General features: G+C 40.3%; 2 protein-coding genes across 3 annotated transcripts in view; both read right to left on the bottom strand.

The window, feature by feature from the left end:
- clptm1 (CLPTM1 regulator of GABA type A receptor forward trafficking) overlaps window positions 1–6,393 on the bottom strand; it is a 38,707-nt gene extending 32,314 nt beyond the window's left edge. Inside the window, exon 1 of the mRNA XM_034169220.1 lies at window positions 6,284–6,393. Coding sequence (XP_034025111.1) covers window positions 6,284–6,334 — 51 coding nt within the window. The 5' untranslated portion in view covers window positions 6,335–6,393. The remainder of the gene's footprint in view (window positions 1–6,283) is intronic.
- A 4,316-nt stretch (window positions 6,394–10,709) lies between these two features.
- On the bottom strand, window positions 10,710–19,766 carry tbcb (tubulin folding cofactor B). 2 transcript variants are annotated; one of them, XM_034169221.1, is made up of 7 exons: window positions 19,617–19,766; window positions 19,076–19,240; window positions 18,726–18,869; window positions 16,140–16,236; window positions 13,389–13,580; window positions 12,520–12,592; window positions 10,710–12,436 (listed from the first exon to the last, which is right to left on the bottom strand). In XM_034169221.1, exons 2-7 carry the CDS (start codon window positions 19,193–19,195, stop codon window positions 12,322–12,324), a joined length of 741 nt encoding a protein of 246 aa, XP_034025112.1. In that variant the 5' UTR covers window positions 19,196–19,240; window positions 19,617–19,766; the 3' UTR covers window positions 10,710–12,321. The 2 variants fall into 2 exon arrangements, with proteins under 2 accessions (XP_034025112.1, XP_034025113.1); XM_034169222.1 differs by having other exon boundaries at window positions 19,678–19,739.
- Between the last annotated feature and the right edge of the window lie 1,419 nt (window positions 19,767–21,185).

The raw sequence follows: 21,185 nt of genomic DNA, 5'->3' as shown, positions 1-21,185 counted from the left end.
TAAGATAAGGCAAGAGTGACCAGCTGTTTTTAGATCTAAAGTAAATGGTGAGATAGTGACGGATTTAATCAAAAGACATCCAGAAATGGTGTTAAGTGACTTGTCATGTAGAGCAACACACTGGTTGCCAGTGATTTTTTTTTTTAATCATGTCCTTTGTAGCAAGTGACTGAAGCAGTGTTCCGTATATAACCATATCTACAGGAGGAGATATGGCACATGACTTGAAAATCACCAGAAATGTGTTTGTGAAAGCATGACAACTCAGCAGACAGATGCCGCTATTGTGAGGGGAAAAAACATGTGCACAAGATGACTAACCAGTAATGACATCACACTGGTCAACAGCCATCGACTTATTTATCCAAGTCACATTTTGAAGTCACACATGCGCAACTGGAAAGGTGTAACAATATCCAAGCATGGTGGTCTGAACAGTCTCCCTGCCTGATCAGTTAGCCTTTGTGATGTACACGAGTCACTTCCTAGCAGAATGATAAGTAAAAAAAATAACAAATTAAATTCAACTTGGAATGACATACAATAAAGTGTTAATTTATTACTTTATATATGTATATTTTTTTCTTAAACTCTGACTGCCACACAATGATTTTTTTTTTAAATAACCACAGCCTACAAGAAGTTTCCCCAAGCATGACTGTGCCAGTGTTGCTGGTGGCAGTGGATGTGACAAACAACTAAACAGAACACACATTTATCATTTTTCACATAATCGAAGTAGTGGTGCAGCTTAGCTAAAATTTCCATTAAAAAATTGTTCATTTTGTGATAAAAGCATTGAATTTGGCACACATATTCTAAATTAACTAATGTTTATTTTCAGATATGCAGCCATCCTGGAGCTGACCTTTAATGAGCTACAGGGGTCAACAAAGAATTACACAGGGGTCAAAATTTAAAAATGCTCTAATCATGTTGAAATAACTATATCAAAACTATACCAAATTACTTGTCTGATCATAACGAATCCAAAAAGGTATAGTTTGGACTATCTATGACTGAATTCCATGGAGTTATGGGCTAAAAACAGCGAAAATGTTGACAAAGGTCAGTTTTAGTTTGTACAGGGGTAAAGAGTTGATTCATCAGAGGTCAGCTCCAGGATGGCTCCATATCTGAAAATAAACATGCTTTTATCACAAAATGAACAACTGATTTGCTATGCCGCCCTACTACTGACTGTTACTGTTTACGCTTCAGTCTTCTGGTGTCTGCTGCTTGGTAGTCAATACATCTCTAGTAGTAGCATGAGGAAACAGATGTCATTTTGTTAGTCATTGGTGTCATTTGGCAACACATTTTGCTCTTTGTTAATGACATTTGTTCATATTTGCTGAAATGAGCATGAGCGCTAATTGTATTTTACGTCTGCAGCCCGACAACTGAAAAATATGTGAAGAAAAGTGGAGGGTGGTGACAGCATTGCAAGCAGTTGTAAGAAGAAGAGGACAATGCTTTTTATCCCCACTGTATGATCGAAATCCATATGTAGGGACAAAGTTACTTTTCAAAGTGATGATCTTAAACATTGTCTGTGTTTACAAAAATACTCCAAAACATGGTTACAGGGTTATTCCACAGGGCGCGGTTCTACTACGATTGCCCAAAATCCAAACAAGTTCAAAAACGGGATCAAACAATTTAATCCGGCTTGCCTCCTAACAGGCTAATTTATAAAGTGCAGACCTGGCAACACACCCAAAAATCTGTTCAACTTTGAACAGATTCCCAAATACCCTGTTTAAATAAGTTTGAAAATGATTGAAGCTGGTAAGACTACAAACACCCCAAAGTTACCAGGTGCCATCAACAATTTCGAGAATCGGGATGAAATTTTTGAACAGTTCAAAAACTGGATCCAATTTCAAATCTGGTGCCGATAATGGCCGTAACTACCATGTAACCCAAGTTTGTTCAAGACTGACAAGACGTGGTCTTTGAAGACCACTGGTGGGAATCGGCATTAGGTGATATTCATAAGATATCTATTTGTGCCGCCTAACTCTAATACAATTTAAGGTCGTGTTCAGAAGCCATTACTCTAAAACTCAGCTGGCACAGATATTTCCAAATACAGCAGACATCTGTGATAGATGTTCTGGTTCTCCTTGTAATATGACACATATGTTTTTTTCCTGTCCAAGTTTAATAAATATCTGGCAGACATATTTTGACACAATGTCTAAAGTACTTTTGAAGACGATTGCTGTATCTCCCCATATAGTTATTTTTGGCCTTCCTAAAGATTACAATAACTATACAGCTACCCAAAGAGAGGTCTTGGGTTTCACATCTTTAGTTGTGAGACGACATCTCCTCCTAAATTGGAAATCAGTAAATGTTCCATCTAACAAACTCTGGATTAGCGAGGTCATGTCCTTCTTAAAATTAGAAAAAATAAGATTTATCAGGCAAGGAAATGTGAGTAAATTTGACACAAAGTGGCGACCATTCATTTTGTTTTTCGACTCAAATTAGTTCCTACATCTCCTTTCATTTCCCCTTCTTTTTATTTTGGTACCTAATTATATTTAATTATTTATTTTAGTTTGTATTTATTTACTTTTATTCTTTTTTTTGGGTGGGGGGATGGGGGTGGGAACAGGGGTTTGTCTGTGTGTGAGTTTTGTTTTTTATATTAAGACTACATTTTTCTTTTTTCAGTGCAATACTATTGAAGTGCAACGGTATACTGAGGATATGGTATCAATATTTTGAGCACACTTTAAATATCGCTGTTGTTATCTTTACTTTGCACTGTTCTCCAACTTTTTTCTATAAAAATGTAAAAAGGTGTGGAAATGTGAAAATGTATCTATGCACATTGAACTGACTTTTGTTCCATGTACTCCATTAAAAACATATGAAGTTCAAGACTGACAAGATGGATCAAGAAGCTACTATGATGCTTCAAAATGTGTCCCAATTTGCTACTCGGGATTAAACTGGAAGGACCATAGCCCTGTAACACAAATTTGTTCAAGTTTCACTTTATTTATCCTTATAAAAGGAAATTTAGTGTGCAGCAGGATGTCTAAGACACATACACAAAAGAGCACCACTCGATGCTATCAACATTGTATACACAAGACGCACAACAAGAAAAATATTCCTTCCCTCCAAAACCAATGACAGAATCCAATTGGACAGTACACAGGTAAATCTGTCATCATGAAAATGGACAGGAATAAATAAATAAAAATCATACTGTATACAAGATTCAAGAGATGTCAGTACAATGAATTTGGGTCCCTTATAGCCACAGGAATAAAAGCATCCCTGGCACATCTAGTTCTTAATATACAACCCCTGGCAAAAATAATGGAATCACCGGCCTCGGAGGATGTTCATTCAGTTGTTTAATTTTGTAGAAAAAAAGCAGATCATAGACATGAAACAAAACTAAAGTCATTTCAAATGGCAACTTTCTGGCTTTAAGAAACACTATAAGAAATCAAGAAAAAAGATTGTGGCAGTCAGTAATGATTACTTTTTTAGACCAAGCAGAGGAAAAAAATATGGATTCACTCAAATCTGAGTAAAGAATTATGGAATCACCCTGTAAATTTTCATCCCCAAAACTAACACCTGCATCATATCAGATCTGCTCGTTAGTCTGCATCTAAAAAGGAGTGAACACACCTTGGAGAGCTGTTGCACCAAGTGGACTGACATGAATCATGGCTCCAACACGAGAGATGTCAATTGAAACAAAGGAGAGGATTATCAAACTCTTAAAAGTGGGTAAATCATCACGCAATGTTGCAAAAGATGTTGGTTGTTCACAGTCAGCTGTGTCTAAACTCTGGACCAAATACAAACAACATGGGAAGGTTGTTAAAGGCAAACATACTGGTAGACCAATGAAGACATCAAAGCGTCAAGACAGAAAACTTAAAGCAATATGTCTCAAAAATTGAAAAATGTACAACAAAACAAATGAGGAACGAATGGGAGGAAACTGGAGTCAACGTCTGTGACCGAACTGTAAGAAACCGCCTAAAGGAAATGGGATTTACATACAGAAAAGCTAAACGAAAGGCATCATTAACACCTAAACAGAAAAAAACAAGGTTACAATGGGCTAAGGAAAAGCAATTGTGGACTGTGGATGACTGGATGAAAGTCATATTCAGTGATGAATCTCGAATCTGCATTGGGCAAGGTGATGATGCTGGAACTTTTGTTTGGTGCCTTTCCAATGAGATTTATAAAGATGACTGCCTGAAGAGAACATGTAAATTTCCACAGTCATTGATGATATGGGGCTGCATGTCAGGTAAAGGCACTGGGGAGATGGCTGTCATTACATCATCAATAAATCCACAAGTTTATGTTGATATTTTGGACAATTGAAAGGATGTTTGGGGATGATGAAATAATTTTTCAAGATGATAATGCATCTTGCCATAGAGCAAAAACTGCAAAAACATTCCTTGCAAAAAGACACATAGGGTCAATGTCATGGCATAGGGTCAATGTCAATGAGCAGATCTGATTTGATGCAGGTGTTAATTTGGGGGATGAAAATTTACAGGGTGATTCCATAATTTTTTCCTCAGAATTGAGTGATTCCATATTTTTTTCCTCTGCTTGGTCTAAAAAAGTAACCGTTACTGACTGCCACAATCTTTTTTCCTTGATTTCTTATAGTGTTTCTTAAAGCCAGAAAGTTGCCATTTGAAATGACTTTAGTTTTGTGTCATGTCTGTGATCTGCTTTTTTCTACAAAATTAAACAACTGAATGAACATCCTCTGAGGCCGGTGATTCCATAATTTTTGCCAGGGGTTGTAGGTAGGGGAGCAAATTAAACTCCCAAACGAGTGGGTGCTCAGGGCAGTTCAAAATTTAGTTAGCCTTGCCCCTGACACTTTTATTATACAAATAAAGAATGTTTATGAGTGCAACGGTACAAATATTTCATGAGGTGAAAGATGGAATGTTCCATCAATCAACTCATGAAATATTTGTACCACTGAACAAATTAAAGAACATCATTTGTTTTATATAGCTTCTAAAATTTTGATAATTTATAAACAAGAGAGACGGGCCTTACATTTTGGTGTGCATCACTGGTCCTTTGATGTCAAGAGGTTCCCAACACTAGCAATAATTTTTAAATAGTAGTCCAATCCAATCCATTCCAAAATTGCTCTGTCAACTTGCAAAAACAGTTCAAAAACAATCCTGACAATGTAGTCTGTAGCTGATGTCGTGTGTTGACTTGTTCGTGTACGAGTACTTCTGCTTTTCTCAGTCCAGCGAAAATTTGTGACAGAAATCTGTCAACCTCTTCATCCGACAGCAGTTCTACTTTAGCTAGATGTGTCCCAGGGAATAGGTGGCTTACGGCATAACGGATTAGTTTATTCTTTTGTGTTAGATGTGTCAATAAATTACTAAGTGCCGTCGTTGCTCGTATGCGCGTAAGTGGTGGTTGAAGTGTGCAATGGACAAATCATATGGAACCAAATTTGATTGCAAAAATGGAGCACCATGGAAAATGATCCATGTCACGTGACATACAAACCACCAATAAAATGACAATGATCTATTCAGGTGCTATATAACATACTCGTATATGTTGCAGCTTTGGTAGCTGTACCCCAACCACCTTAGACAATGGTTGGGGTTATGTAATACCATAAACTTAACATAACCCGTTTAAGTTAGGCTACATACAATTAACAGTCACTCAAAAAAAAAAGGGGGGGGGGGGGGGGGGACAAATGTGCCAGATGCCACGTTTTGTAGAGCTTCATATGGCCCCCGGACCACAGGTTTGACACAGAGGTCCAAGCTTTCAATCTTAAAGTGGGACACCCAAAGATACTAGGATGATCCCTTCTGATTTATCATACGGCCGTTAAAGCTGGATATTTGGGTTTACAGTCGAAGTGAAAACACGTAAGTTTGAGGTGAGCAACGAGCTCCTCGGCCTGGTTGGACAGATTCAGGCCTTTGTGAAAACAGCAGTCAGCTGGCTGACTCAATAAACTCACCAACACTAAAGCAGTGCCTGTCACAGCCGCACATTTTCCAGTTAAACCAGTTCACAGGCTGCTAGTTAACATCTCGTTCCGTTAACGTGGGGGGGGGGGGGGGGGGGGGGGGGGGACTTTAAAGCCACCCGGCACCGAGAACGTCAACCCCTCAACCATCCTTAACCACGGTAAAATAACTCAACGGTAACGCTAAACAAACAGCACCGAATCCATCATACAGATGTGAGATGTAAATAAGTGTGTCATTCATTCTACCTCGCCGTTGCTCACGGTGGCTTTGGTTCCTTCCCTGTCCTGTGTCGCCATCTTTTCCTCGTTTCTGCACACACACTGCTGGCTGGGAAATCGCGCTCCGCATCGCGAGACTTGAGTTGTGGCGTCATTGAAGCGACGTCAGTCTTCAGAGGTGGTACACAGCCAAGGAAATAGACAATGACAAGTAATCTGTTTTTTCATCCCGATTTTCATCATCCCGGACGCTTCACACTCGGCTGCAAACCGCCCCAGTGCACGCTGAAGGTCCTGATTTGACGAAGCCAACAGAACCACATCGTCCGCAAACAGCAGAGACGAGATTCTGTGGTTCCCAAACCAGACCCCCTCTACACCCTGGCTGCGCCTAGAAATTCTGTCCATAAAAATAATGAACAGAACCGGTGACAAAGGGCAGCCCTGGCGGAGGCCAACGTGCACTGGAAACAGGTTTGACTTACTACCGGCAATGCGAACCAAGCTCCTGCTGCGGTCGTACAGGGACCGGATAGCCCTTAGCAAAGGACCCTGGACCCCGTACTCCCGGAGCACTCCCCACAGGGTGCCCCGAGGGACACGGTCGAATGCCTTCTCCAGATCCACAAAACACGTGGACTGGTTGGGCAAACTCCCATGAACCCTCGAGCACCCGATGGAGCGTGTAGAGCTGGTCCAGTGTGCCCCGAGCAGGACAAAAACCACACTGCTCCTCCTGAATCCGAGGTTCGACCATCGGCCCAATTCTCCTCTCCAGTACTTAAATCAGCACCTCCAAATCCGAGGCCATGGTTCTCGACTGGAAAAAGGTGCTTTGCCCTCTTCAGGTCGGTGGAGTGTCCTTGCCTCAAGTGGAGGAGTTTAAGTATCTTGGGGTCTTGTTCACGAGTGAGGGACGGATGGAGCAAGAGATCGATAGACGGATCGGTGCAGCATCTGCAGTGATGCGGTCGCTGTATCGGACCGTCGTGGTGAAGAGAGAGCTGAGTAGGGGGGCAAAGCTCTCGATTTACCGATCGATCTACGTTCCGATCCTCACCTATGGTCATGAGATTTGGCTCATGACCGAAAGAACGAGATCGCGAGTACAAGCAGCCGAGATGAGTTTCCTCCGCAGGGTGGCTGGGCGCTCCCTTAGAGATAGGGTGAGGAGCTCGGTCACTCGGGAGGAGCTCGGAGTCGAGCCGCTGCTCCTCCACGTCGAAAGGAGTCAGTTGAGGTGGCTCGGGCATCTTTTCCGGATGCCCCCTGGACGCCTCGCTGGAGAGGTGTTCCGGGCACGTCCCACTGGGAGGAGGCCCGGGGAAGACCCAGGACACGCTGGAGGGACTACATCTCTCAGCTGGCTTGGGAACGCCTTGGGGTTCCCCCAGAGGAGCTGGAGGAGGTGTGTATGGATCGGGAGGTCTGGGCGGCTTTGCTTAGGCTGCTGCCCCCGCAACCCGACTCCGGATAAAGCGGAAGAAAATGGATGGATGGGTGGAGTAATCTGTGAGCAATGTCACCAAATGACCAGTTGCTTTACATGTATTCTTTATATCAGTGGTAGTAAATCTTTTGTGGTGGAGTACCAGGTTTTACCCAACATAACAGTTTATATGTGGAATCAAATATTACACACATACATGCACACACACACACACACATATATATATATATTTATATATATATATATATACGATGGCTGTCCATAAAGTATAGGTCCTTTTTATGTTTTTCAAAAACTATGGATTTCATTCATATGTTTTTACGTCAGACATGCATGAACCCTCGTGCGCATGCGTGAGTTTTTCCACGCCTGTCGGTGACGTCATTCGCCTGTGAGCACTCCTTGTGGGAGGAGTCGTCCAGCCCCTCGTCGGAATTCCTTTGTCTGAGAAGTTGCTGAGAGACTGGCGCTTTGTTTGATCAAAATTTTTTCTAAACCTGTGAGACACATCGAAGTGGACATGGTTCGAAAAATTAAGCTGGTTTTCAGTGAAAATTTTAACGGCTGATAAGAGGTTTTGAGGTGACACTGTCGCTTTAAGGACTTCCCACGGTGCGAGACGTCGCGCTGCTTTCTCAGGCGGCGTCATCAGCCTGTTTCAAGCTGAAAACCTCCACATTTCAGGCTCTATTGATCCAGGACGTCGTGAGAGAACAGAGAAGTTTCAGAAGAAGTCGGTTTCAGCATTTTATCCGGATATTCCACTGTTAAAGGAGATTTTTTTAATGAAAGACGTGCGGACGGGTCCGCGCGTCGGGACGCAGCCGGCGCGGAGCGGCGGCACAGGAAAAACACCTCCGTGTTGATAACCATTTGTAAAATACAGGCGGCTTTTGATGGCTTTCAGTGGAGTGAGTATATGAGAAATTGTTTAACAGCTGGACATGTTCCAACTTGTCCTTAAGGCTTCCAACAGAGGTGTTTTTCCTGTGGCGGAGCGTCGCGGCGGCTGCGAGCCGACGCGCGGACCCATCCGCACGTCTTTCATTAAAACTCCTTTAACAGTGGAATATCCGGATAAAATGCTGAAACCGACTTCTTCTGAAACTTCTCTGTTCTCTCACGACATCCTGGATCAATAGAGCCTGAAATGTGGAGGTTTTCAGCTTGAAACAGGCTGACGACGCTGCCTGAGAGCGCTGTGCGACGTCTCGCACTGTGGGAAGTCCTTAAAGCGACAGTATCACCTAAAAATCTCTCATCAGCTGTTAAAATTTTCGCTGAAAACCAGCTTAATTTTTCGAACCATGTCCACTTCGATGTGTCTCACAGGTTTAGAAAAAATTTCGATCAAACAAAGCGCCAGTCTCTCAGCAACTTCTCAGACAAAGGAATTCCGACGAGGGGCTGGACGACTCCTCCCACAAGGAGTGCTCACAGGCGAATGACGTCACCGACAGGCGTGGAAAAACTCACGCATGCGCATGAGGGTTCAAGCATGTCTGACATAAAAACATATGAATGAAATCCATATAGTTTTTGAAAAAAATAAAAAGGACCTATACTTTATGGACAGACCTCGTATATATATATATATATATATATATATATATATATATATATATAATTATTTTCCTTCATGCATGCTCTCACATGGTGTGCAATCGTCAAAGTGTTATGCACTGGCCTCGAGAGTGAGGGGTCCCCTGTTTGAATCCCAGGACGTGGAAACTGAGCATGTAGTTCCAGCAGGCAAAGGTTAACATTTAAAAATGTACTTGTGAACTCAAAACAAGGTCAAAAAGTGTGTGTATGGGAATGTGTAGAACTCTGTATGTGGTCCCATCCTGTCCAGGGTGTACCTCAACTCTCACTCAATGACTGCTAGACGTGCAGAAGAGGTTACAATTTGCCAAAGAACACATCAACTGGCCTAGAGAAATGGAGGAATATTTTGTGGACTGATGAGAGTAAAATTGTTCTTTTTGGGTCCAAGGGCTGCAGATAGTTTGTGAGATGACCCCCAAACTCTAAATTCAAGCCACAGTTCACAGTGAAGACAGTGAAGCATGGTGGTGCAAGCATCATGATATGGGCTTGTTTCTCCTACTATGGTGTTGGGCCTATATATCGCATACCAGGTATCATGGATCAGTTTGGATATGTCAGAATACTTGAAGAGAGTAAACAAGCAAAATCTTGGTTCCAAACCAAAAAATTAATGCCTCGCAGATGTGAAGAAATCATGAAAAACTGGTTATACAACTAAATACTAGTTTAGTGATTCACACCTGTTTGTTCCACAAATTTGACCAACTCACTGACTGAATGCCACACTATTATTGTGAACACCCCCTTTTCTACTTTTTTTTTTTTTTTTTTTACTAATAGCCCAATTTCATAGCCTTAAGAGTGTGCATATCATGAATGCTTGGTCTTGTTGGATTTGTGAGAATCTACTGGTACATTATTTCCCACGTATTAACAATAAGAAATATACTCAAAACCTGGATTAATCTTTTTAGTCACATAGCACTACTATTATTCTGAACACTAATGTACCACACAGTCCTCTACCGTTTGTATTTCTCAATGATTTATGTAAATTAAGTACAAGATATATTCAATCACCCAGAAATGTTCATATATCCATCCCTTAGCTTGTTTAAAGAAGACTTGATGTAAAAAATTAAGATTTTTATGAAAATGATTACGTTATGTTGTCCAATTACTTATGGGCTCTGGAAATTTATAAAGATTGCTTTGCTTCAACCCTTTGAATCAAAGTTAATCTACTATACAAGAACATTTTCATTGTTTCATTTCAACTCCATTGTCATCATTGTGGTGGTGTACAGTGGCACAATTACAGAAACTGTCACTGTCCAATTATTTATGGCCTTGACTGTACAACCCAATTGTCCACAAATAAAACTCATTCACTGTAAGACTTTAAACACAGAGGAGAAAGATCCGCGAGGAAAAAAAAACAATGCCAAATAAGATTTTTAGAACAGTTTGATAGTTTTAATGTAAACAGGGCAGCTTTCAGTTCACTTATAACAAAATAATTTCAGTCAGTGAATAATGTAGGAACTTAAATTTTACATCCACTCGGAAAACAAATAATGCAATGGTCGTATATACTATAAACAAAGTTAAATCTGTTTGGATAGGGTGAAATGTAAAGAATCGCAAAGTTTCCATCTACTCAAAAAGAATAGCACCGCTGAGCCACAAGATAGCGATGCTACTGTGGATCAAAAGTGATTTTTCTTCCAATTATAACGCCAACTGTTGTCTATTCGCCTGCTCCCGTTTTGCATTCGGGGTTGCCACAGCGGATACAGCTAGATCTGCACAGGTAGTTGGCACAAGTTTTACGCCGGATGCCCTTCCTGACGCAACTCCAGTTTTACCTGGAGAAACACACACAGCCACTGGTGTTCCAAAGAGGTCTCCCATCCAAGTACTACTAGATCCCACACTGCTTAGCTTCTGAGATCTGATGGGATCAGACTTACACAGAGCAGATCGGCTGCTCCAATTACAACTCCAACAATTTACTCAAAATTTTTCCTCAAAACTCTAAATTCTGAGAACAGGTGGGTATTCTCCTGTATCTGGAATTGGATCTAATTATCACCTATTTGTGTCAGATTTAAGTACATCAGACTCACACAGCATTTGTACTGGTCTGAGGTTTTCTCATTGCTTTACATAGCTCAACTGGTTTCGGAAACCTGTTTGAAATGTGGGCTCTGATGAAGAAAATGCACAGAAATGGTGGCTGTTTTCAGCAGATTTATGTAAATGTAACGAGTTCCCAGTGGAAAAACCACTACTGAGAAATTGAAAAGAAAGTTGGGAAGAAAAAACAAAAATGCAAATATTTGCTTGGAAGTGGACATGAAAAAAAAAATGCTAACAAGCACCAAAATAACAAAAAATCTTTCATTCTCCTACTTACAAACCCACAACATGTGGGGAAATATGATTGATGGATTCAGTCTTTAACAGAGGGCCGCCCCAAACACGAAAACCCCAAAACTACAAACTTGTTGGAAACAACAGAACAGTCAGTGAAGTTTTATTAATTCAAAGCTTGTGTCTTAGCTACTTTGATACAACCATCAAAGCTCTCCTTCGACACAGCAGAATTCTACGTAATGTGTTTATTCAGTACAGAACTATAGGATCAGAGAGGCACAGACTGATTTGACTTTAATGAAGATTAAAATTAGTTCCCAGATTTATTTTTTTATTTCTGCTTTCGTGAGAGCATTCCTGATATTATTTGCAATATAAGTCTTATTCAGGTAAGAAGTTTACATCTTAAATTCGTCTTCCACCCTTTGAAAGTTTGAAATTATAAGATTAAAGGGTTGGAACAATTGGGGGATTTTTTGTGTTTCAATGTGCATACCAGGCCACAAGTTCAATCAATCAGTGCCACCCCCAACATCTGTTTGTTTCTTTCCCCCCTGAATGTAAAAGAAAAATCACTGCTTACAAATGAATTCCCATAATCTGGCTACAAGTGTACAACAGTTTAATGCTCAAATATAGCGGTAGAAAGCAGTCAAACTCGAAGCCTGTGGAAAATCATACAGTCTTAAATCTCATCCAGACCGTAGTCCTCCTCGGGAAAATCTCCCACAGTCACATTCAGCGGCTTCACAAATGCGCCATATTTGTTCTGACATTCAAAGTATCGCTTCCCCTGAACACTGCAGAGAGAATTCATACACAAAAAACATGGTCAATTGGAAATTTAGGCAAACTGGTCAATGGGAATTGACAGTGGTTTTACCTTCCATCATGTTTCCCGAGGGGCTCGTCATACTTCACACCCACCCAGTAGCCAGATTTGAAGTCTGTGGTACCTGCAATCAGTGAGTGTTACTTAGACTGGGTACTCTGTCTTTGTAATAAATTCACATCATTTGCATAGAAATGATTAAATGGGAAGTAAGTAAAAAAAAAAGTTAAATATTTCCACCAACCAACAGAAGAGGGCAGCAGTTACGTAATACTTGTGGTGGAGCTTTCCAAAACCACACAGTATGCATCAGTCACCAGACCCCCCCCCCCCCCCCCCCCCCACACACACACACACACACACACACACACACACGAGACAGAGGATACAGAATTGTGCTCCATCGACATATGTGTATGTCATGTTTACTAACTTATGAACACCTTTTCCAATCTATTACAAAATTGATATTCAAAATCATATACTAGGTTTCCCCACTCTATGAACTTTTAGACCACATAGAGCAGGGGTGGGCAACTTGTTCCAGAAAGGGCCAAGAGGGTACAGGTTTTCTTTGCAGCCACTGATTCCACTGATTAACTGATTCCATCTGTTCAAAGTGATAATCAGTGAAATCACCTGGTGGAGTCAGTGGCTGCAAAGAAAACCTGCACCCTCTTGGCCCTTTCTGGAACAAGTTGCCCACCCCTGACATAGAGCATCTCGCTCTGTCTATAACTGCAAGTGTCTATCCTCTTCTGGATTATGAGTTCAAGTTACACACAAATGAGTCAGTTATTCCCAACTAAAAAAAAAAGTTCATAAAACTTGTTGGAAAGGATAAACTCAAATGTTGTTGATGATGTAGCTCTTGAATTTATCAAGGTACGGTAAACCCACTTATCTTTGTACACACTTACCTACATACATAACTGTGCCGAGCTTTGTGGGCTGTCCTGCAACCTGCACTTGGCATCGGCTGCCAACAGTGATAGCATCAGCAGCAGCTTTCTGTTTGTTTTCCCGATCAGCTTGCTCAGCTTGCTTCTTGGCCATTTCTTCCTCATTGAAGCGGCCTAAACCTTGTTTCTTTAGGAATGACCTTGCTGATTCTGCAGGGAAGCAGGTAAGACTGTGGTCAAAACAGAATTCTTTAAACTCCTGAAAGTTCTTTACATTTCAATCAACATTTATTTATATAGCCCTTTACAGCAGCCACAAGGTGACCAAATGGTATTTATATAGTGCTTTTCCATCTGCATCAGACACTCAAAGCGCTTTACAACAATAGTACCTCACATTCACCCCGATGTCAGGGTGCTGCCATGCAAGGCGCCCACTACACACCAGGAGCAACTAGGGGATGAAGAACCTTGCCCAAGAGCCCTTAGTGATTTTCAAGTCAGGCAGGGATTTGAACAGAGGATCCTCTGGTCTCAAGCCCAACACTTAACCACTAGACCGTCACCTCCCTTAAAAATGTGCTTTACAATTCAATCAAGAGATAAAATTCACAAGGAAGAAAGCAAACATACAATAGAATAAAAAATACATATAAAAGCAAAACATGTCAATGCCACAAGGTATTAAAAGCCACTTTAAATAAACATTGAGCTTTGATTTATGTGCGAAGTCAGAAATACTGCGTAAATCGGGGATAACTTGTTCCACAGTTTGAGGCCAGCTACCATAAAAGCACGATCACTCCAAAATTTATATTTTGATCTGGGTACTTACAAAGTTGACCAGATGACTGCAGCGCACTTCTGTAAGTGCAGAGTTAGAATTTCAGATAAGAAGGGGTAAGGCCATTAATCGCTTTCAAAACAAACAAAATCTTAAAATTGATTCTAAAATGCAACTCCATCTGATCATTTTTTTTAAAATGATAAAAACGTCTCCGTCTGATCTTTTTTATGATAAACGCACATCTCCATCTAATCATACATACATCTTCATCCCCTTATCCGGGATAGGGTCACGGGGGCAACAGCTCCAGCTTGTATGTGTGTATATACAGTAGTGTTCAGAATAATAGTAATGCTATGTGACTAAAAAGATTAATCCAGGTTTTGAGTATATTTCTTATTGTTTCATGGGAAACAATGTACCAGTAGATTCAGTAGATTCTCACAAATCCAACAAGACCAAGCTTTCATGATATGCACACTCTTAAGGCTATGAAATTGGGCTATTAGTAAAAAAAAAAAAAAAAAAGTAGAAAAGGGGGTGTTCACAATAATAGTAGTGTGGCATTCAGTCAGTGAGTTGGTCAATTTTGTGGAACAAACAGATGTGAATCAGGTGTCCCCTATTTAAGGATGAAGCCAGCACCTGTTGAACATGCTTTTCTCTTTGAAAGCTTGAGGAAAATGGGACGTTCAAGACATTGTTCTGAAGAACAGCGTAGTTTGATTAAAAAGTTGATTGGAGAGGGGAAAACGTATACGCAGGTGCAAAAAAATTATAGGCTGTTCATCTACAATGATCTCCAATGCTTTAAAATGGAAAAAAAAAAAAAAAAACGCATGGAAGAAAATGGAAAACAACCATCAAAATGGATAGAAGAATAACCAGAATGGCAAAGGCTCACCCATTGATCAGCTCCAGGATGATCAAAGTCTGGAGTTACCTGTAAGTGCTGTGACAGTTAGAAGACGCCAGTGTGAAGCTAATTTATTTGCAAGAATCCCCCGCAAAGTCCCTCTGTTAAATAAAAGACGTGCAGAAGAGGTTACAATTTGCCAAAGAACATATCAACTGGCCTAAAGAGAAATGGAGGAATATTTTGTGGACTGATCAGAGTAAAATTGTTCTTTTTGGGTCCAAGGGCCGCAGACAGTTTGTGAGACGACCCCCAAACTCTGAATTTCCGCCACAGTTCACAGTGAAGACAGTGAAGCATGGTGGTGCAAGCATCATGATATGGGCATGTTTCTCCTACTATGGTGTTGGGCCTATATATCACATAGGAGGTATCATGGATCAGTTTGGATATGTCAAAATACTTGAAGAGATCATGTTGCCTTATGCTTAAGATGACATGCCCTTGAAATGGGTGTTTCAACAAGACAATGACCCCAAGCACACTAGTAAACATGCAAAATCTTGGTTCCACACCAACAAAATTAATGCCTCGCAGATGTGAAGAAATCATGAAAAACTGTGGTTATACAACTAAATACTAGTTTAGTGATTCACAGGATTGCTAAAAAAGCAGTTTGGACATAATAGGTTTGAGTTTGTAGCGTCAACGGCAGATGCTACTATTACTGTGAACACCCCCTTTTCTACTTTTTTTTTTAGTAATAGCCCAATTTCATAGCCTTAAGAGTGTGCATATCATGAACGCTTGGTCTTGTTGGATTTGTGAGAATCTACTGAATCTACTGGTACCTTGTTTCCCAGGTAACAATAAGAAATATACTCAAAACCTGGATTAATCTTTTTAGTCACATAGCACTACTATTATTCTGAACACTACTGTATGTATGCATGATCTATGAGCCATACAATCATGTTTCTGATAAATGTGTGTCTCCATCCGTCTTGGCAAATAAAGGCTATTCTGATGCTATTCTGCTGATGAATCAAATCAAGGACTACCTTTAATGTTTTCAATTTCTGTAAACATATAAATGAGAGTAAAACAGGAGTGTGCCAGAGTTTACCTGTTCTCTGCTCATAAGCATCATCTGATATTTCAAACTTCTCCACTTTGGAAACATCACTGTACTCCCCAGACAGCGCTCCACTTCGATCAATAACCTGTGCAATAAATTATGTTTAGAGTGTGTATATACACTATATAAACAAACGTTTAAAATCTAACGCCCCACATTATCACGGTGCAAACAAATGCATGTATAAATTAATATTTTTTCATCCTCCTAGATGGAACTACCAAAATACAATCCAGGGCTTGAATCCAGGTTTGTGCCTCAGGCTACCCATCTGTGTCCTTGGACAAGACACTTGATCTGCACTGTTCCAGTCCAAACCAGCTGTCGATGGGTTGGGTTAGGCCTTGGTTAGGGAAGTAACCTGCCTTGGACTGGCATCACATCCACAGGGAGTCAGACTCTCATCCACTTTTCTCAATAGTGTCCGAGGACACACACCAGCTCATTGGACCGCAGGGACTGTACTGGACTTACTTCTAGTTTCAAAAACATCAACAAAGAGTTGATTTATTACGAAACACAAACAGCACTTTGTTTCAAGTTTATCTTTTTTTTAAATATTTTTATATTACATGCATTTCTTGAGGATTAATTATCCCTCATGATCTGAAATATTATAGTATTTCTGTAACATGCTTATTATAGGTCATAAAAGGAAGTGAGTACATCCTTTTGGTCAGTATTATCTTATTGTCAAATGCTATTGAGGATAAGGCCCCTGACACATTTATGTCTCCAATGTAAAAAAAAAGAAACAACTGTCATGAAATAGAAATGTTTCATGACTGAAGCCAGGCCTTCATAATATGTAAATATGTATCACAAAACAAACAAACAACAATAACAAAAAAAAGAGATTCTACTCTGAGTAATATGTCTAAAAACAGCACATAGCATACAAGTAGAAAAGGGGAAGTTCTCTGTGATTCTGCCAGCCACAACAATCCAGTGAAACCCTGTCAGGACCAAACATGTAAAGGAAGGCCAGTGCAACACAGATGTCTACATAATTAAATAAAAATCATTCACAGATGAGATTAGAAGTAAAGGGGGTGTTGAATACCTGAAGATCCACCCATATCTACCAAGGCGCTACATTCATTGAAAGAATATGAAAGAAATTTGATCTTTTTTGACACTCGTGAATTTTTGAAAATTCCTTCAGTGTTAAAGATAGTTGAGTTTTCCAAGCTTTTTAATGACTTTGATGTTTGACCTTGAAAACTGAATCAGTTATTGCCTATCAGGATGTGAAACTCCAGTAAAAATTTCATAATGATATGAAAAATTGTGGGCTCCAGGCTGTTCACAAACAGACCAACAAACAAATGGGGCAAAAACATAACCTCCGCTAACTTTGTTGGCAGAGGTAATTATTGGATTATTGCTGGCTATGTAAATGCAGTCGTTAAGTCAGTTGGAATTTTATCTGCTACAAGATTTATTTTAGTTATTCTTCACTATGTCAGATCTTCAGTGGCTCACCGGCAGATGCGGAAAACACCAGATCCAGTGAGTACAAGTCCTAACACATTTGTTCTATCCACCTGATAAACCAGCTGATTTTAATAAGTTCAACTCTTCAGGCAGGTAGATGAGCTAATCAGTGAAATCATCTATTAAGGTGCACAGGTAGAAGCAATAAATGGCAGGACTTTCACTCAATAAAGATGGAGTTACCCTCCTCTAGTGTGAAGGAAATGACTCGTTGACTTCCACTGTACAGGATGCCAGTCCGACGCAGGTCACGTTCCTAGCCAAGGCCAGTACCCACTTACAATTGAGAGGACTGAGACTATGCAGATGAAGTGTCTTGTCCAAGGACACAGACAGGTAGCCTGACCAGGGAATCAAACTCGGGTCTACATAAAGGTAATCCATATCCCACTAAACTACCTATGATATAACTTAAAAGGAGGAAGAAAAAAATCAGAAGAATTAAGACAAAGCTTCTGAAGGACAATTGTGGAGATCCTTGAATCTGGTTTCTCCTTAGCAGCATCTCAAGCTCACCAGCAACTATACAACCTAATACACAAAAATATAATAAGCTTGGGACCATAAAGGATTTATATCATTGAGGAAGGCGGCCCAATTTAATACCCAGGAATTTCTTCTAAAGGTTCATTAAGACCTCAGGATTACAACTAAAGAACAGGTGAAGGAGTTGGCAGCATCAGACAAAAATGTGCCACCATCCACCCATGCAGTGGTTCAGTAAGAAGGTAAGATAAGTAGTAGGTAAGAACTTGAGCTACCAATATGAAGACCTGGATTTGATTCCCAGTCATACTACCTGTTTCATCTGTGTCCTTGGACAAGATACTTCATCTACATGGTCTCAGTACACCCAGCTGTAAATGGGTACTGGCCTTGCCTGGAGAAGTACCTTGCATCGGACTGGTATCCTATGCAGTGTAGGTCATAGACTAACTGCATTGCGCTACAGAATCTAGAAAGAAGCACCTTTGCCAAGAGGCCTCAGGGCCTATACAGGACTTACTTCTTCTTGTAATAGAAAAGTTATGAAAATGTGCCATAATGTGAGCGCCTCAAAAAAGAGTGCATACATACGTGAATCCTGCAGTTATCGTCCACTGGATAGGAACCCAGCAAGGCTTCATTGTCATCAAGCCTCTGTACAAAATTATCAGTGACGCTGAACAATTCCAGGTCCATGGAAGAAGCATTGGCACCAACAATCATCTCCAAATTTCTCTAGATGCACCAGAAACAGTATTGCAGATAATAAAACAAAAGCCTGACAATTGACAATGGACTAAGTTTAGAGGGGAAAAAAAATGCAAATGTGTTGTTTGGGATGTGGACACAACATTCTCGTGCAGCAATTTGTAACAACTGATGACAATTATATAAATCAAACAGTAATAATAATATCTAACGTACAGTTGTGTGAGACCCACCTTCAGGTCTGCTATAGTAAGCCCTCTGTTGTACCGCCGCTGTACTTCAAATGAGGAAACAGTACTTGTCAGACGCACATCCACGAAAGCATGCGTCACAACGGTCACCCCATTCTCCATTATGCAGGTTGTCACGGCACAGCTGGGACACTGAAATAAGTAGACCTGTGGGAAATGATAACACCAAGCTTTATATTGATATCTTGTACTATCACCAAACACACACACGTGTGTGTGTGTGTGTGAATGTATGTATAGTTTATACACTGTACATGTACAAAAAAAAGAATTTGGTGTAAATTCAATAAACATTATTTATTTGATGAACTCTTTAACTGTCGTCGAGTCAAGTCAAATGGACTTGCTGTTGCAGGATTATTAATAACATCTGACATTATAAAACAAATAATCCTGCACTTTTTTTACGACGTGCAACGTGAAGACAACGCCCACATCATGTCGTAGCATGCTAGCTCAGTGAGCTGGGCCACAAACACCTTGCACACACAACAATCCATCGCCAAGCAGAAAAGTTACTTACAAATCCGTATGCTTGCCTTCGTTATTATTTATTAATAAGTTTAATGAAAAACTGTCATCACCTTCGTACACAAGCTAACGCCAAACGTTACAACGACACTTTCTGCGCCTTCCTCCAGCGTGACTTCTTCTTCTGTCAAGTTTATTGGCGGTTTGCAAACCGACACGGTGCATTACCGCCACCAACTGTTTAGGTGTGGAGCACTAACGGAGTCTAATAATTACATGTCTCCAAGCAAGTGGTGTAAGTGTAAAAATAATAATAATAATAATAATCCCCGAGGTGTTAAAGTGGTCTGTCCAAGCGCTTTGACATCTCTAACAGAATTTTTCTTTGTCTGTTATATGTTTGTCAATCCAGTAACACGTGCTCGACAGTCTCCCTTCTGTTGCATCTCAAACACTGACCAAGTGATCACCTGATCAAGTTTTCCAATGATGTCGAGAGTTTGATTTAAACTTGTATGACCTATACATGTATATGAGATGACTTCTTTTTCCCTGCAATTCCGTCTCCCTCATCTCCTTGATACAACTTGTCCCTAAATTTTATTTTAAAACCGACCCTTAGATTCCCTGTGCCATTGCTTCTGTCATGCTTTGTTGTACATTTCTGTCTTGATGACTGTTATGACTTCAGATTTACTAAGTGGAATGTTGATCTGTATTCCTGATTTCAGAGCTGCATTTGCTGATCTGCTTTGTTACTCTCAGTTTCAAAATGAGATGGAACCAACATGAAACATACTGAAATATTCTGTTGTTGTAGTTTAAATAAGCTTTGAAGAATCTCACTGATCAGGTCTGGCCTGCAAACAGAATTGCCATTTGAAATGTTGATTAATGCTGCCATAGGGGAGGTGATGGTTTAGTGGTTAAAGCGTTGGGCTTGAGACCAGAGGATCCTTGGTTCAAATCCCAGCCTGACAGGAAAATGACTAAGGGACCTTAGGCAAGGTCCTTAATCCCCTAGTTGCTCCCGGTGTGTAGTGAGCACCTTGTGTGGCAGCACCCTGACATTGGGGTGAATGTGAGGCATTATTGTAAAGCACTTTGAGCATCTGCAGCAGATGTTCTTTGTATATATAAATGCATATATATACAGTCCATTTACCATTTTACCACTGAATCTGAAGAGATGACATGGTGACTGAACTTCACCTCCTCTCTCGACCAGTGTGAGCAACATTGCTAGCAGTTCCACAGTAAAGACAACTAAATGATCTAAGAGTCTTTTTATGATTGACTGATGAATATGGAGACAATTCTAAGGTGGAAATATGCCAGTATACAAAGGTATATCTAAGTCATATCAAAACCTAACCTAAACCAGTCTGCTGGGGTAATGAAACCACCAAGCACAGAACTGGAAGTTAAGTAGCTACATGAAAATTCCAATTCTAAGGTGGAATATGTCATATGTATGTCATATTAAAGTACTGCTGAACTAGGCTGTCCATCCTACTGTACTTATTACTTTCCTTTGAACGTTTCTCCATCTCACAGTCTACTTGGGTCATATAAAAAAACAAAACAAGGGGAAATAATAGAAAATGGTGCTAAACAACTA

This window comes from Thalassophryne amazonica, chromosome 4 (assembly GCF_902500255.1).
Source record: "Thalassophryne amazonica chromosome 4, fThaAma1.1, whole genome shotgun sequence".
Taxonomy (NCBI): Eukaryota; Metazoa; Chordata; class Actinopteri; order Batrachoidiformes; family Batrachoididae; genus Thalassophryne; species Thalassophryne amazonica.
Note: the sequence above shows the minus strand (reverse complement) of the source record. Positions and strands in the feature narration are given on the sequence as shown.

What these genes read in the sequence shown, in the direction of transcription:
- tbcb (XM_034169221.1), bottom strand. Translation starts at nt 19,195, where the DNA reads ATGGAGAATGGGGTGACCGTTGTGACGCATGCTTTCGTGGATGTGCGT. An exon ending in ACGATAACTGCAGGATTCAC is followed by an intron (nt 16,237 to 18,725) that starts GTATGTATGCAC and finishes TTTATTGCACAG; the next exon opens with GTTATTGATCGAAGTGGAGC. An exon ending in CTCGGGAAACATGATGGAAG is followed by an intron (nt 12,437 to 12,519) that starts GTAAAACCACTG and finishes TTCTCTCTGCAG; the next exon opens with TGTTCAGGGGAAGCGATACT.